This window comes from Balaenoptera borealis (assembly GCF_965194805.1).
Source record: "Balaenoptera borealis genome assembly, chromosome: 1".
NCBI lineage: Eukaryota > Metazoa > Chordata > Mammalia > Artiodactyla > Balaenopteridae > Balaenoptera > Balaenoptera borealis.
This window is the reverse complement of record NC_138860.1, coordinates 11604988-11623348: the sequence shown is the minus strand read 5'-3', so window position 1 is coordinate 11623348 and position 18361 is coordinate 11604988. Positions and strand designations below refer to the sequence as shown.

The 18361-nt window shown below is 33.7% G+C and overlaps 1 protein-coding gene across 5 annotated transcripts in view; it reads right to left on the bottom strand.

The window, feature by feature from the left end:
* Positions 1 to 18361, bottom strand: part of BRINP3 (BMP/retinoic acid inducible neural specific 3) — a 683233-nt gene that overhangs the window by 377170 nt on the left and 287702 nt on the right. For 4 of the 5 annotated variants that reach the window (XM_082394506.1, XM_082394504.1, XM_082394507.1 and 1 more), the window contains exon 2: positions 9475 to 9760. In XM_082394506.1, coding sequence (XP_082250632.1) covers positions 9475 to 9710 — 236 coding nt within the window. In that variant the 5' untranslated portion in view covers positions 9711 to 9760. Of the gene's footprint in view, positions 1 to 9474; positions 17756 to 18361 lie in introns of all 5 variants that reach the window. The other variant, XM_082394505.1, reaches the window with a different exon arrangement.

Here is an 18361-nt window from a genome sequence, read left to right as displayed (position 1 = left end):
AATAGAAAAGAACTGGAGTGATGAAGAAAAGGGAAATTATTACAAAATTTATGTTTAAGTACAAGTGAACACAGTAATATGAGACATTCTTAGATATTATTTTTTAAAAGTATTTATAAGTAACTTTTACAAAAGACAGAAGAATGCAGATAGAAGAATTAACAAGAGTTGATTTTTGTTTTCATGCCATGTATTTGTTCTGATATTTTCCATTTTGCTTTTGGGCTTACAAGCTTTGAAGTTTATAACACAAAAGATCTTTAGAGATCTAGAGCACCCTTAATTTTACAAAAGAGGATACTGAGGTCTGAGAAATTAATTTCTAAATCTGAGGTAACACAGTTGGTTAGTGACAAAGACAGAAACAATCTGTGTCTCCTTGCTTACATTCAAGAGAGGATATTTTCAATGGGATGAGCGCTGGCTTTGAAACCAAGCAGCCCAAATCTAAAGCCGACGCTTTTGATGACTGAGCAACTGCTCTCTCTAGGAATATAAAGACAAATAAAAATATAGAAATAAAATAAGGTATATAAAATTTTATATATAAAATAGGAAGCAGAAAGGTCCTGCCTCCAAGGCATTCATAGTTCAGAGGAGTCAACAGGTGATTTTAGAGCAATATCATAAGTTTAAGGACAGATATTCAGGGATAGGAGGGGTAAACAAAAGGGCAACAGGTTTATGTTTTTATTTTGTTAATCTGTAAATTGGGAATTTTTATATGAGGGTTGTCTGGAAAATTAAACGACATGTGAAAGCACAATCACATAATGAAAGCACAGTATTTAGTTCCATCTTTACCCTTTTCTTAGTCTACACTATATATATGTTCCATATAACACTACTGACTCATTTTATAGTTCTTACTTGTGATATAAAGCTGTTTTATTACAATTATTTTTAAACTAGGTGTTAACGCTCAAAGAGAGAATATACTTCATCTTTAAAAACTTTTATTGGGCTTCCCTGGTGGCGCAGTGGTTGAGAGTCTGCCTGCCAATGCAGGGCACACGGGTTCGAGCCCTGGTCTGGGAAGATCCCACATGCCGCGGAGCAACTAGGCCCGTGAGCCACAATTACTGAGCCTGCGCGTCTGGAGCCTGTGCTCCGCAACAAGAGAGGCCGCGATAGTGAGAGGCCCGCGCACTGCGATGAAGAGTGGCCCCCACTTGCCGCAACTAGAGAAAGCCCTCGCACAGAAACGAAGACCCAACACAGCCATACATACATACATACATACATAAATAAAAAGAATGTAAGCAGACAAGAATAACATTAAAAAAAAAAAACTTTTATTTAAATAATACTGGTAAATTCTCATAATTTTACTGTTAATTATTTGGAAGTGGTTTTTCAAGTAACGTATGTCTCATCTTAATATTTTAATGACATTTAGTATTTTGCCTGATCATATGAATTCCACATACTCATTATAGAAAATGTAAGGAAAAATCTATAAAACTTTCCAACCAGTGATACATTGGAAACATTTACTTGTAATCTTTATATCCTGCATGTTTATACACTAAAAAAATAAGATCATGGGAAAAATCATGAACCCTACTTTCTGTTTTTAACTTTTGGGGTTTTTGTATGTTTTATTTAACTTTGTAATTGAAAGAATAGGAAAGAATTTTTCATAATATTCAATATCTTTGAAAATAAATCATATTTAATGACATTAAATGACATTAAATATTTTTGAATTTGCAATTTTATGAGCCAATTATGAGTTGAATTAATTGCTTTAAATTTACATTCTGAATAATTCATTTTAAGGCTATGTGGTTACATTTCAACACCCCTAAAATGTAGGGATATATTGTGTTTAAAGTTTTTTTATAAGTATCCCATGTATGTTCTTAAGAAGTATACATGTTTAGTACAAAATTTGGTACAATTGTACTAAATTCAATACTCAAATTATCTGCCTTTCCCCACCCCTACACTACTTTTTTTGTGGTCTATTTTATCCATGCAGAATAAGAATGGTAAATTAACATCTCATGTTACAGTTATATTTTTTTCAATTGCTTTTAGAAGATCTAGTATAATATACTATTCATTAGGTAGTATTATATGGATTTTAAGATAATTGATCATCTTTTTACATTTTATGGTCTTTTCTCCTAGGTGTAATTTTGTTTTAGGTGACTTTGTTATAAGTAGCATATTTAAGTAAATGTTTTAATCCAATTACAATAGTTATTTTCAGAGCTTGAAATATTTACAATCATTACATTAACTTATTAACATATTATTAACATTAACATATACTTTTCTGCAGTCACCTTGTTTTAAGTTATGTTTATCATTTTTATTTAATCTTATTTAATCTTTAATAAATAATCTTTATTTAATCTTTAAATTTTTGTATGTTTGTTTTCATATGTAGCAGGGAAATTTAAGATATAATGCTGCTTTTTATATCTACCTGTTTTTATCCTTAAGGTTTGCAATAACATTTAAACTTATTTTTTCCAGTTCCTATTTTCAGGATTTAAATAAATATAAATTTTAACTCTCCACTTAAATGTTTCAAAGATTATACTCAATCTTTAACATGGCCCTTCTTCTAGATATTTATTTATATCGTCTGAGCTTATAAACCCAAATGATTTAAACTTAATCACTATCTTTCATGTTAAATACTGTCTCTTCCAAGAATTGTATTTTAACATTTCCATGCAACTTCATAACCATATTTGCAGTTTTTAACACTTAACTCTGTGTGTCATGGTTTTTAATGTGGATTTTATTCCTGTTGGTAAATTTATTTGCAGTATTACCTTACGCTACACAATTCCTTTTTATTTTCAAAGTATTCTTTCCTTACCATCTTTTCTGTTTTGTAGATGTCATAGTTTCTTACAACCTATTGATAAGACCAAGCGTGCATGTGTGTATATGCTTGTGTATGTGTGTAATGGCGGGGAAGGAGCATAAAGTGGCAATTTCTTCCACCGAATCTTTATGATAAATCTATATTTCTTTTGTTCTGCCATTTTTTATTTGTTTCTTTCTTCCTTCAGTGAGGATAAGCTCCCTACAGTGTGACGGACACACAGTTATGCACTGCAAGCCCAAAGTTGCTATTACTGTATTATATTTTATTTATATCATGTGGAATAGAGAGATTATCAATACCAAGATCTGCTAAGAGACAGAGTGTGTGTGTCACTTTTTCTCACTCACTCTTTGGTTTGCTGGAAAGTGCACTGAAGTGTAGAGGTTGGGGCTTAAATGTCAATGTGTGGCTGTCTTCATCTAAGGCAGGATTTACAGGGACATTAATTTCTCTGACAGTCTAAACAAAAAAGTGCATGAGAAACTCTATTTACTGCATTCTGGGCTCTTTCCTTTCCTGTTCCAAATTTACTTCTGAGAGTCCTTGTCACTGATACATAATCATCAATGTCAGGAATCACTTATTTCCTCCTAGAGTGGCCAGATTTTGCAAATAAAATATATGGCAACCAGTTAAATTAGAATTTAAATTTTTAAATTCTTATTTATTAGAATTTAATTTTTATTTTTTAGTATAAGTATGTCCCAAATATTGCATAGGACATATTTATCTGGCAAAATCTCTACCTACCACGCTATTCTTGGGAACTGCCATCACCAAATGTAGTGGGAAAGAAAGATGATTATTTATACTTTGGTTACATCACAAAGCAGTAGAGAGAGGGCTGCATAGTTTCTATTAGGTGACAACTCTGGATTTCGAGTAGGTAGCTGATGGTAATGATGTAGTTCCCACCTGTATTTAAGGTAAGTGTCACCTTTGTCAAGACTATTAGGCTTGCTCTATCTTAAGCATTAAAATATGTTTACTAATCATTGATTCTTATAACCACTGAAATGCCTCTCATATTCTGGCAGAAAGTTGAATACCAACCATAGTGATTGTGTTGTTGTGAGTTTTTAGTCCCCCTTACCGCCATGGATTCATACTATTTTAGTAGGAAATTTGAAGTGATTCTGTAAGGAATTGCTATTTAGAAGACATTTTAAACCAGAATCCCCTTCTTTTTTTATTTAAAAAATTGTATACATTCTTTTTTTTTAATCTTCTCTGTAGTTTTATTTCCAGGTTCTTTTTTTTTTCTTCCAGTTTTATTCAGATACAATGCATACACAGCACTGTAAGTTTAGAAAAAATTGTATACATTCTTAAATAAAGCTCTTCATAAATGATATAATTACCATTTCACATTATTTATATCATTAATAAATACCTGCCCAACTTATATTCCTGATGAAAAATACTTGTATCAATTATATGCAGTACACAGAAAACCTTCCTAAAACTTAGAGGCTTAGAGCAAGATTTTGTGTCTGTTTATTAATGATTCTGTGAATGAATGAGCAGTACTGGGCTCAGCTGTTTGGTTCTTCCAGTATGCCTAGGGTCACTAATGTGGTTTCTATTTTCTACCAGTTCAGCTGGGTTGACTATCATAAGATGGCCTCACTTACTCATCCGGTGATTGTTTCTGTCTGGTGGCTATCAGGTCCAAAGGACATCAACTGGCCTAGTTCCTCTCTGCTCCATGTGGCCTCTCCTGCTCTACTGGTCCAGATTGAACTTCACAGGGTGGTTTCAGATCAGATTCAGGGCAAACCCAGTGCACAAGCACTTTTATAAGCTTCTACTTGCATCATATTTGCTGATGTCACATTGACAAGAGAAGGCCAAGCCCAAAGCCAATAATGGAGGGAATACACAAGGTTGCTGAGATAGAGAGGTCTGATTCACCAGGAGCCTTGACTGTAACAATCTAACACAGTTTTATTAGATCTCTGTCAACAACAAAGGATGTAGATTAGATCAAGGATATATTTACTAAGCAAAACTGATTAATATATGTGAACATAGAAAGAAACACGAGCTGTCCAATAGATTTGTTTTTATATATCAGAAGATTTAATTCCAAAGATGTAGTCAGTTATCTATGGGGGCTTTTGTTTTTGTTTCTTTTAATTGTGGTAAGATGATTATTGAATTTAAATTTTAAAATATGGGTTTTAATTATTTTTTAACATTTGCTGTTTATAGACATGCTATTTAAAATCTCTGAATGTTAACTTTTTGAAATTGATACAATAATACCATCAATAAAAGACTAGAGTTAAAATCACATACGAAAAAATGGAAGGTCTTTGTAAACAACAACAAGCAAAAATTTTACTTTTGTATAAGAATGTATGTATATATACCAAAATATAATTTTGTATTGGGGCATATCTTACTCACGTATTGAACATTTCTATGGAGTATAAAAGGGCTTCATAAACTTTAATAGTAAATATTGAACTGGGGAATAATTCAAAGGGATTAATTAATATACTTAATTTGAGGACTCCAGTTTTTCAATTCAAAGCTGACACAATATTCATTTACTTTTTAAATATTTTATTTTATGAAATATAAAATCCATACGAACAATTGTCTAAAATATTTAGGGTCTAATTAATACCCGTGTAACAACTATCCAGTTTAAGAAATTGAGTATTGTCATTATTTTAGAAATCCCTCATGTGCTCCCCTAAAAATCCCATCCTTCTCCTTTCCTCTTGGAGATAACTGCTATCATGATTTTTTATTATAGTCATTTCCTTGCTTTTTTGTTTTTTAAGGTTTTACCAACCATCTTCAGTTATGCATATCTAAACAGTGTAAATTAGTTGTATCTGTTTTGTGAACCTCATATAATAGAATCATACTATGTGCAAAGTTTTCCTGTTGTGCTTCTTTCACTTTACATTCTGCTTGGGAGATTTATCCAGGATACTGCTGGTGGCTGCACTCCCGTTAATGTTAACATACCTGAACTGATCAGGTGTTTTTGGTTGTTTAACACCTTGTATTCTAAGAAATCCTTACATATCTGAAAGTGTTTTCCTCTGTTTTCTTCTAGAAACTTAATATTTTTGCCTTTCTTATTTAGATCCTTATTCCATATAAAGCAGATTTATGTACTGGAAAGAGATCTCACTTCTGTTTTTCTCATATGGCTACCCAAATTCCAGAACCATTTACTCAAAAGCTCCCGCCTCTTCCCCACACACTATTTCATTAAACCCCTGTCATGAAGTGTCCATACACTTATTTTTTTCTAGGTTGACTTATCCTTTCCAAGTCTTTCTTTAAATAAAATTTTTCTCAGGGAACATTACCAGGAAGATCCATGAGGCATCGTGTTTACTTCAATTTTTTCCTATTCTCACTCAAATTTTGCTTTGAAAAATTGAAGAAGCAAGCTAAGTGGTAGTAATATGACATATCTTAATATTATTTTAAAAAGTTGTAAGAAAAGCATCATCATTTCCCCCATAATTCACTTGCACATGTGGTTAGGCAAAGAATGGTAGAAGTTAGGCCAAAAAAAAAAAAAGACTTTTATTTTCTAGCAACGTATCTGAAGATTTACATATGTGAAATGTCTCTTTTATGGGAATAAAAATCACCACCCATCTGACCTTAGAATTAATATCTGTGGTTCAAGATAATGGTGTCTGGATTACTAAAAGGGTGTCCCTCATCCAGAACTCCAGAACTTATTAAAAGAATGAGGATTTCTGCGGCCTGGAAAAAATTATGCATTTGCTGGTAGGCATACTGTCTGAGGGTGTTTCAAGAACATAATAACTGTAGTCACAAGGCTCCAGCTTATTAAGGGGCCAAGTGTGCTCCTATTCTATGCTTCAAATGGGGCACAATTTCGCTAGGCATAGCCCACTTTCTAAGAGTGAGAACACTTACTTAAAATGCCTACCCTAAGTTCCATTATCAATCTTTAGTTAAAAGATAGCAGAAAATCCAACTTTTAGTATTTAACCAAATAAAAATTTAAGTGTTAGCAAGCTCATTCTAGGCCTTCAATTCAATGATCTGCTCATAAAATAATCACCTCTTATGTCATAATGTAGCTTCAGAATAAAACCTAAAAATACTTTATAACACACTTCAATTTAAAACATAAGCTTTGACAGTTGACAAAAATGCAGCCTATCAAGAAAAAGTGGTACTTTTTTTCTTTAAGTCCTGACTATGATTCTAGTAATGTTCAGTTGTTATGATCTTGCTGTTCTGTATTTGAAGTGAAAAGAAAAATATGTTACTGAAGAAGATAAAATGAAAACAGACAACTGAAAGAAATTTGACCTAATTATTTTAACAGGCTTAATATGTTCTACATTCGTAACTAAAGAATTTCAGAAATTATGTCAATGCAATACCTAGCATAAAGCAGCTTATGACAGTAATAATAAGCACTAGTAGAATTTGGCTGATCACTTCTCAAAATTATGTGGTCTTTTGAAATAATAAATCTAGTGCTTAATATGGAAAAATACTAATTTTTCATCTATATGTCTTAGATATTCACCAATTATATAACTAGAGTAAACATTTGTGAAAACATAAAGTTTCTAATAATTATTTTTAAGACAAATATTAAAAACAAAAGTAAAAAAATAAAGCCAAAAACCAGGAAGCTTTTCTAATCCTTGGATTTGGGATGTTCTAATATCTCAAAAATAAGGTCAACTTCACCAGGAAGAACTCAGATCCATTATATCAAATGGATAAGTGGATAGCATTCTCTGAAATTTGGAGAAATACTAGTGGGACAGATGAAATATCTCACAGTGCCAAGGCAAAAGAGTCCTCATGAGTATATTATATTGCCCATTTTATAGCAACCATCAGTGATCATAGCATCATTAGCCAATGTTTCAAAGGTTATATAAGTTGTAGTCTGGTCCAGGCAGGAGGACAGGGACATCTTACTCCATTGTTTATAAATAAACAATTTCCATCCACGTTTATTCAAGCCACAAAGGTAAAGACATAGGAAGGATGAGGAGTAGAGGGTTACAGAAGATGTTTAAGAATAGAGTCCCATGAAAACTACAGGGAATGCATGAGCCTTGCAAACAAATCCCAAGGCATTATTTTTCATTACCTTCCACTGTGGTGATCCAAAAAATGCCTCTTTCATTCAGCTTAGAACCTCTAAACACATGTCAAGCCATGTTTGCAACTCATAGCTGATCAACCGATAAGCCGAACCACAACAATCACACACAAGACAACGTCTCAGACCTCCCAACAGAGATGCCCATAGATCATGGAGACATGCTCTGGCATCAGTCTGTTTGACAGACTGTTAAAAATCCTCTTGAAGAATGCTGAAATAGAAGACATTCGCACAGTCTGAAATTCAAGTAGCTTCACTCAATTTGTGAAAGAAAGCTGGCTAAACCCACAAACACATGTAAAACTGAATACAGCTGGAATCATAATATATTGACTGTTTCCTGCTGCATGTCAGAAAGAAATCTTTAGTATTTGTCATTTCATTTAAAAAAGTAGAATGTCTTTTTTGTAGACTTGTGACCAGGCTCTGACTACCTGGACTAAAGGATTTCTTATTTAAACACACACACACACACACACAGAGCAATAATTGTGTGATGCTTTATGGAACGTGTTCAGTACCCCTCAGTCTCTTCTGTAAATATGCATGGCTGATAGGATTTATACATTTCTCACAATGCTTTATAAAAGACGGCATACAGACCAGAAGCACAGTGCCCTCTGGTGCACATATAAAACAAAATATTTATATAACAGGATCTACATAGATACAGGCACAAATACAAAACTAAGTTTTGCTTCTGCATACATCTAAACCAATCACTGGGAACTGTACATTTCTATCATGAAGAAACAAACCAAAATGAAAACCTTCATAAAACATTCTTTATGGCATAGATCAAGGCAATCTAATCCATTCAGGCAACCACTTGTATACCCCTCTATTTAATGGATTCACTAGGCTTGGGTGGAGTATGACTCCTTTTCTGTAACTTATTTAGATTCAAACAGAATAACCGTAGAAGTTAAAGGCCATATATCTCAGCCTCCTCCTTTTTCTTGGCCTTTGCTACCGCATCCCCTATTTATCTGCATTTCCTTTGTATTCCCTGGCCATTTCCTCCAGCTTCTGAATGTGCAATTACCTTGTAGGTAAAAAAGGATGAGGTGACTCAACTTCTCAGTGACTAGTAGAAGACACCATTTCCACTTAAGCTAAAAAAAGGTAACAAACCCTGATACAAGGTAGAAAGGAAAGGCCATTCAAGAAATTTCCTTTTAAAATTTTGAGTATTTAAAATGATAAACTCAGCCTCAGAGTTAACTGAAACTTGCTTTACGGCAGTTTAGCAGTCAAGAATTTGGGAGTTCTGCACTTGTGGTCACCATTATCCAGTTTTTCCATAAGAAGTTACATCTACAAGAAATACTTTTAAATAACCAGAAAACATTACCATGTGAACGGTCAATAATAACCCTTCTGATAATAACCCTTTCCCACCTGAAACTTCCCTTAGAGCAACTTAGTTATCCACCACCTTCAAGGAAGATATCTCTGTAATTGCTTTCCCTTTGCTTCATACCTGTATATCTTGTATCTTGTGCTAAATCCCTGCCGGCTTCTGTCCACAAAATCTGTGTATTCCTGTGAACGATGGAAGGGTCCCTTATCAGAGAGGAGCCAGTCGAAGGGGCTTGTGGCATGCTGATCCGAAACAGCAGCAACTGCTAAAACCCAGCAATGAAGACTCAGTGCTATCCACTCCCATAGAGCCATCAGAGAGAACAATTCAGCACCAGCTCTGCTCCGCCATATCATGCTTCCACTGGGGACTTAGAGCCTTCATTCTCTTAGCTTTCCCTCAACACCTAGACAAAACACACAGGCAATTAGTTAGCCCCTGGAAGATTCTTTTCTAGCAATTAAGGTACTGAAGTGGCAAATCCTTTTTTAAAAATCTAATATCAGTGTTTTAAATCAGATAATAGCAAAATGATTAATAAGTAAACTGAAATGATTTCTTTTTGTCAGAGCTGTGTATCTTTCATACTTTGGTTCTTTTTGTATTTATTGGAAAATAAGTCACTGAGTTACAGCAAGCCTTGTCAGGACAGCATCATACAGTGGACCATTAAAGCCCACTGAGCAACAACTATCAGAAGTGTCGACTCATAATTATTTTTTCAGCTTAAATGTTTTATAACACTGGACACTTTCAAAAGAAATATTGAATATGTTTACTTAATAAATTGTGTTATAAATTTTAATACATGTATTTTATTGTTTACTTTACTTATTAGAAAAAGGCTTTAAAATGGATTAAAATTACTCAGGTAGTTATTTCCATAATATAGATAAACTAAGATGGAATGAAACTGTGGGTCTAAGAATACATAAACAAATAAATAAATAAGTGTGTGTGTGTGTGTGTGTGTGTGTGTACCTATGCCTCTATCATTTATCTATTTCTAGCAATATATTTAGATGGGTGGATGGATGGATGTGGGGGTGGGTGGGAGTGGAGGTATGCATTTTTGCTCAGTTATTTTTTCCATTATTCTGTTCTATTTCCATTATTCTATTTTCCATTATTCTATTCTATTTTTTCATTATTCTATTTGTTCCTATATTAGGGACAAACTTCCTTGATTATTTAAACAGAATCATAATTAAATTATTTCTAGGACATTTAAAAGATTTAAATGGACATCTGTGTCTTATTCATAAGATAAATAGGCATACCTACAAAATTCATATACGTACACAAACTAAAACAATATAAATTATAAACTATGAAAACACATACATTAATTTTATAGGCATTCAAAACCAAAGTAACAAAGAGGTGTCATCCCAATGTGGTATAGTACAAATGACCTTACACAAAGCAACTGATGCAGTTTTATATGCTATGCAAAATACTCTACAAATATTTGAATTTCAATTTTACTTTCCATCTCACCAAACTTTTTCAAAATTATTATTTATAACACATAGAACCATGCATTATATAAATTCTGACTAGCAAGAAAGTTTGGTTGTGAGCATTTTGGGTCAGCAAAATCTCTTTAGGAAGCCATCAAAATGCACAGTATTAAGTAAAATATTTTAACTATGACAGTTGCCATTTGTCTCTGGTGTTTGGTTATGGCGATTGATAATTTTAATTTGCTGTTAGTTATAACCCTATAATTCACAATTTAATCCTGAACTATTTCAATATGAGAGGTATACAGCAATTTTGCCACTAAAAACTATCTCAAAACAGTGATACAATATGGCTGACCTAGGTCATTAGATTCAGTCTTACCCTCTACACAATTAAAGGTTAAATACTCACATATGATCTGATTTGCCCCAATCATATGAGTTGTTTACGTGGTGATTTTAAAATGTGATGATTAAAATATGCCTTCGTCTGTAAGCAACATAGGACATCTTACAAGTGAAGATGTTTTAACAATGATTTATCATAAGAAAGAACAATATCATATAATAAAAATACTTTGGAGTAGGAGTTAAAAGATCCTGTATCCCCAACAATTATTTGTATAAATATAGCACTGTCAAATGATTCAGATCATAACTTCCAGTTCTGATGAAGAAAATAGATTTTTTTACATATTGTTTTTCTTATGTGGAAGCAATACCGTTTACCTTAAAAACAGTATTTCATTTTCATTCATAAACTAAGAATTATTATTATGTGTGATGGTATGGTATAATCCCCCAATGGCTAATAAATATTTCTTATCTTTGTGAAACACACATTTTTATTCTGCTGATCAAATATATTCAAGCTAGCAATTTAATCATTGTTACCAAAAAGTTATACTTACGTAAAGCATGTAGAATAGCACCTATAGCATGTAAGGACATTAGGAGTGTTTCAAAGCATATTTCATACTTATAGGAAATCATGTAATTATATACCATCAAATTAAACCCTACTCTTTGTGGTGAAGTACATGACTTTGTTAAGGCACAGCATGTTGTGAAAGTAGGATATGATTGACCTAGATGACACTGAAGGTCCTATTTTAAAATTCTGTAATTTTTCCGTATATAATTACCCAGAACAACTGCTTTTATTATTTTCTTTACCAAATATGTTGAAGATGTTTCATGGTCCTCATATTCCCTAATATTAACATATAAGAAAATGGAAAGATTTTCCTAAATTGTGTACAGGGGAACTACCTAAAAATGTTAGTGTTAGGTTTTAATTATTTCTGTTTCTTCAACTTCTGATATGGATACATGTTCCCACTTATGTTCAGAAATAAGTTTTTCTGAAAGAACAGCTTATTAGCACATGGGAATAACAATCCTGTTCAAGTTTAAATTAATTTGGGGGATCTATTGAAATCATTATATTATAAGGTCTTTTTAAAGGGATGTACAATAAACCAAACTATGATACCCAACAGTTCTACCGAAGCCTTCTTTGAGAAATAACTTTGAAGAGGTACAAAACAGGAAGAAACGTAGTGTTAAAATACATTAACATATTTATGTATTTAGGCTGCCAAAGATCCTTAGGACAAGTGGCCATTAGGCTCAATATTCAGGAACAACAGGACTTCATTAGCCTAGTTTGTCACAAAAGCAAATAAATGCACATTTGAATCACCTTTGTATATGAGTACGAATTTTAAAATTATTACTGAATGGCCTTTATAATATGATAACTTTATGATATAGATTACCAATGACAAAAGTAATGAGTAGAATTCCTTTGAGGACATTTGGAGGTCACTACTGAAGTAAACAGCTAAACTTAGAAGTATTGCTAGGAAAAGAAATCATGAGGTACAATGAAAGAAAGTGAAAATGATTAAGTAAGTGAATTCATCAATTCCACTCCCTGGAGTGCAGGAATAATGCACAATGATCTTGAATTTACTATTCTTGGATAAGTGCCTAAGTGAACAACTAAGGAAATAACAATGTCAATGCACAATATTTTCCAGAACATGTAAGAGTGTATTTTATGAAGAATAAAAGAGATTGAAGATCAAAAAACAACAAAACGTTAAAAAACTTGAGTTCATGTTAAAAAGTGGTATTGATCAAGTTTTTCTTTTCATAAACTAAAAGGAAGTAAAAATAGTGAATTATCTTACTGTTTAAAAATACATATTTAGTATATGGCCTACTCATAACAAATTTTTTCTCATAAAATAAAATTTAGTGAGAACATTATCAACTCATACAACATTATTACTTGCAAATACCCAATGGCCTTGAGAATCTGTACAGAAGAAAACACACCAAGAAGATGTTACATATATAGTAATATACACTAATACATAAAATACATCATAAATACACATAATATTATAATACATATATATTCTAGTATATAATTATTCTTCCTCACTAGCTCTCTGTAATCCTATTCCAGGCTGGTAGTGCAGTACTTTTATCTAAAATACTGACATACCATGTGTATTTGAAATTCATAAACTACTGAAATTTATAAAATAAAATATGTCCTATCATATTGAAACTGAATTTCTAGTATACCTGAAACTATAAAGGTAAAAAGAAGACTATGAATCACTGATATAGACTTACTATCCTTTAGAATTGTGTGTCACATCACGGAGGCTCATCATTTAGACCACATTATTTCATTATCCAATATCTAGTTGGTATTTCAATGCTAATGATTCCTTTTTGTTAAATAATTAACATTGCATGCTGTATGATTTCTTCTTTTATGTCTGTATTTGGACTGATTTTTATTGCTAACATGTCTAAAGTATTTTCTTAGGGAATAAAATCCACTTGGGACCTTGCAAATGCAAAGAAGTTTCATAAGTAATTGTGTCAAATATATTTCTTTTTTTTATTTTGAAAAATGTAAAACCCACAGAAGAGCTAAGAGACTAGTACAGTACACACATATATCCTTCAACTAGATTCTCCAATTGTTTATATGTTACCACATATTCTAGTCAGTATCTCTCTTTCTCTCTCTCTCTCTCTCTCTCAGTTCCTTAGAACAAAATCTAAGGAAAACTGACTGATTTGCCAAGGTCATATACCCATTCTCTAAATTTCTCGATTTCAGCAACTACTGCACTGCTCTATAAAATAGCTCCTTAACATTCATAATCACTAATATTAAAATTTGTAAATATAAAACTTTGAATCATCAAAATAAAGCCTCCAATTCCCAAAGTGATTGAATTCATTTAAAAGCCACATTCTTCCAAATAATTAAATGTAATATATTATTCTATTAAGTATAAATATTAGAATCATTTTATTATTATAAAATAAGTATATTGTATAAAATGGTCCCAAATTCTATTCAAATATATAACATATTATATTATCATATATTACATAATATATGGTAATTATTTTATTATATGTTGAAATAAATGCTAGCTCTGAAATAAATAACTGTTAAATATAACATTGTATAAGTAAATGAATGATGGAAAAGTTAAAATATATTTTAAATGTAAATTTTTAATAGCTTTTCCACAGTTATTCATTGTTTATATTCCTATTTAATACAGAAAACAAGCATAAAAGAGTAAATCTTATTGATTTTTACAATGTGCAAAATACTCTGATATGTTTTGAGATGGAGGTAAACCACAGGTATCACTAAAAATACCACTTCTGTCCTCAGAAATTTAGAATTAACTGAGGAAGGCCGTGTGTAAGGTGGGACACACTGCCTATGGTCCCCTCTGTCAAAAACCAATACCTCTGTCAACTGAAAATCAACAATCTTCCATTTGTTTCTTTTTCTGGTCCCTTATCTTAAAAATGATACTTCCGAGCTTCCTTGGTGGCGCAGTGGTTAGGAATCTGCCCGCCAATGCAGGGAACATGGGTTCAAGCCCTGGTCTGGGAAGATCCCACATGCCGCGGAGCAACTAAGCCCGTGAGCCACAACTACTGCGCCTGCGCGTCTGGAGCCTGTGCTCCTTAACGGGAGAGGCCGCGACAGTGAGAGGCCCGCGCACCGCGATGAAGAGTGGCCCCCGCTCGCCGCAACTGGAGAAAGCCCTCGCACAGAAACGAAGACCCAACACAGCCAAAAATAAATAAATAAATAAATTTATATTTTTAAAAAATGATACTTCCATTCACTCAAATCTTTAAACCCAAATCCTACTTTCCTCTGCCTTCCAAGTCCCAAGTTCTAGGCGTTCTTCCTCCTGTTGTGAGGGAACCACTGACCGAAACCGCCAGCTCCGCCAAGCACACTGATAACCGCTGGCCTGAGCTGTCTTGCAACAGGAGGTCCCAATGCGCCGCTGAAAACTAACTGGGAGAATTCAGGAGGGGCTGAAAGGAGGGAGGAGACGCCAGCCCACAGTATGTCAGATAAAACTAACCTGGAAGAATTCTCTGGAGGGCCTAAAAGGAGGGAGGAGACGATGTGTTCTTCCAAGCCCCCAGAATCCTTTGCGCTGGAATCCCTCTAGGCTGAGAGATGCGCGCGCCACCCAGAAGGACCCTGAGTCAGAATGATTGGCCAGAGACAATCCGGAAACTAACCCCACCACCAAAAAACCCGAGACTGCGAGCCTCGTGGCAGAGCAGTCTTTCTGGGTTCTCTTACACTCCTGCTGTCTGCTAGGACGCCCCTTCCCAATCAGGTCTCTTGCTTTGTCAGCATGTGTGCCTCCTCGGAGAATTCATTTCCGAGTGTTAGACAAGAGCCCACTCTTGGGCCGTGGACGGGGTCCCGCCCTTCACGTAACACTATGAATCAAATCTATCACTTTCTTCCATACCCACTTTACTTGACTGGGTCATTCTGTACCCCCAGCACTCGCACGGTTGCCTCTTCACTGAATTCCTACAATAGTTTCATAATTGGTCATCCTATCACCCCTGTGACTCCCTCCAATCTGTTCTTTTAACTGCAAAAGTTATCTTACTAAAAAAGATAAATGTGAACGTACAGCAGTTTTACCCCACTTATATAATTATGCTTTTGCTCTCTGGATAACATCCAAACTCTAAGAAAATTTATAAAATTGTCTTCCCTTGCTTAACTCTTCATCCATATCCCCCACCGTGTGTATGCCAGCACCATTATCAACTAAACATCAACTCTGTTTCAGTCATAGCTGTATTCCACAAATTCACCTCACTTTCTCCCTATCCTCTGCATCTTTGCTTATGCAGTTTACTGCACCTGAATCATGATTTCTACTTGGATCCCTTCACCTGCCTAACCCTACCCTATCTTTGAACTTGAGCCTAGGTTGTGACTTCCTCCACAAAGCCTCTGTGTCCCTTCCAGGTTGACTGGTCATAGTTTATGAAGCCATTACTTCTTCTATTATAGCACATTTACACTGCATATTTATCTGTATATTTTATCTATTTACCTGCATATCTCCCCTGCCTCCAAATAAACTTTGTTTTAGGAGGACAATAATCATTCCTATTTTAATGACAGCTGAGTACAATTAGCAAAGTGCCTGAAATAAAGTTGCTTAATAAGTATTGTTTGAGTGAATGAATAAATGATGATTAATTAAGTACTAAATTGAGTTGTAATTAATGTGATATGGATGGCAAGATTAAGAAAACTTCTTCGATGTGGAAATAAAAACGAATGTTTTACGAAGGAGTTTGCATCTGAGCTATGCTTCAGGATGGCAAAGGTTTTGATAGCTGAGAAAAGAGAGAAATGGAGTTCTGAGGTCATGGTTTCTTTGTCCAAATCATAATCATAAATGACATGTTCAAGTAGTATCAAAGCAAAGGACTTTGCTTTTTTAACCTTCAAAAATTGTTAAGAACAAGGATATGAAAGCATCATTATTAATTACTGTACTAGCTTTAGGTAAAAATATAAGGTATTATCATGATCTCACACACAATTGTGGAAAACTAGGAATCTTTTCATTTATGTTCCATTATTCATGGTTTCAAAAGATAGACAAAATGAATGAGAGTTCACGGCGAAAGTCAAACACAAATCCTCTTCTCATTAACAAGTACAGTGTGTTACATACTATTGCAACTGTTGAATTTAAAGAATAATAATATAGAAACAACAGTTGAATGGCTTGCCCCTCCCCCTTTGGAAGGTCATATTCTAGGGATAACTTTATCTGAAGCCCCTCCAAACCCTATAGGGTGGAGGTGGAGGGGTGGGGGAAGACAGTGATGATGAAAATGACATGCTATACTTATTTCCTTCACAACAAAATAAACATTTATTGAGTTCGTTTGATATGCCAAGCATTTTACCAATATTTCCTTATTTTACCTCCAAGCTACACAGTGTGGTATATATTATTATCACCATTTGCTTATTTAGAAGACTGAGGTTCAAGGTGAATAAACATGCAGCAGAGCAAGCTTTCAATGGCATTTCTCTTGAAGTAAAACTGAAAACCAAGCTCTCTGTGTTACACCACACTACAGCCTAATTAGAACTAATTGCATATTGAAGAGTATTCATTAGGATTTTTGTTGCCACTTACTGAAATGCTTTTGAACAAAATAAAATTTTAAAATGGACAATATAAATAATAAAAATAGAAAATAAAATTAAAATTAAAATGGGAGGGATTCCCTGGTGGTGCAGTGGTTGAGAATCTGCCTGCCAATGCAAGCGACACGGGTTCGAGCCCTGGTCTGGGAAGATCCCACATGCCGCGGAGCAACCTAAGCCCGTGCACCACAACTACTGAGCCTGCGCGTCTGGAGCCCGTGCTCCGCAACAAGAGAGGCCGCGATAGTGAGAGGCCCGCGCACCGCAGTGAAGAGTGGCCCCTGCTCGCCGCAACTAGAGAAAGCCCTCGCACAGAAACGAAGACCCGACGCAGCCATAAATAAATAAATAAATAAATAAATAAACAAACAAACTAACTAAAAAAATAAAAATTAAAAAAAAAGCTCTTATAAAAAAATTAAATAAAAAAATAAAATGGGATAATTTTATCTCAGGCTATTATAAGCAAGGGATCTGAGTAACTACATATTATGAGTTTTCATCATATAGGTTTTCATATTATGGGTTTTCAAAGCATATCTGCTCCATATAATTTAATGTTTTCAATAAAGATTATATTTTAATCAACTAAATGTGATTCAGTTTAATATCTTTTGAGACATGTACTATAAACTAAAAAAATCAGAAAACTAAGGTTTTCAGCTTGTGTGTGTTATTTATTGGGCTAAAAAGTATACTCACGATCAGACTGATTTAATTTACCTATCTGCTGTTCAGAGATACTGTAAGATTAATCCAATAGGCTTGATTACTCAATCTTGTTATAAATTGCTTTATAGTTTTACTAAAAGAAAAAAATACTATCCAACATACATAAAACAGAATTGGTATCTCACAATGGGAGAAATAATAACATTTCAGTGGAATGAGATGACTTTAATATTCTGTTGAAATGTAATGATAAATTTTTATATAAGGTCAGTTTTCTTATGTTCCCAAACATGCCAAATAATGACAA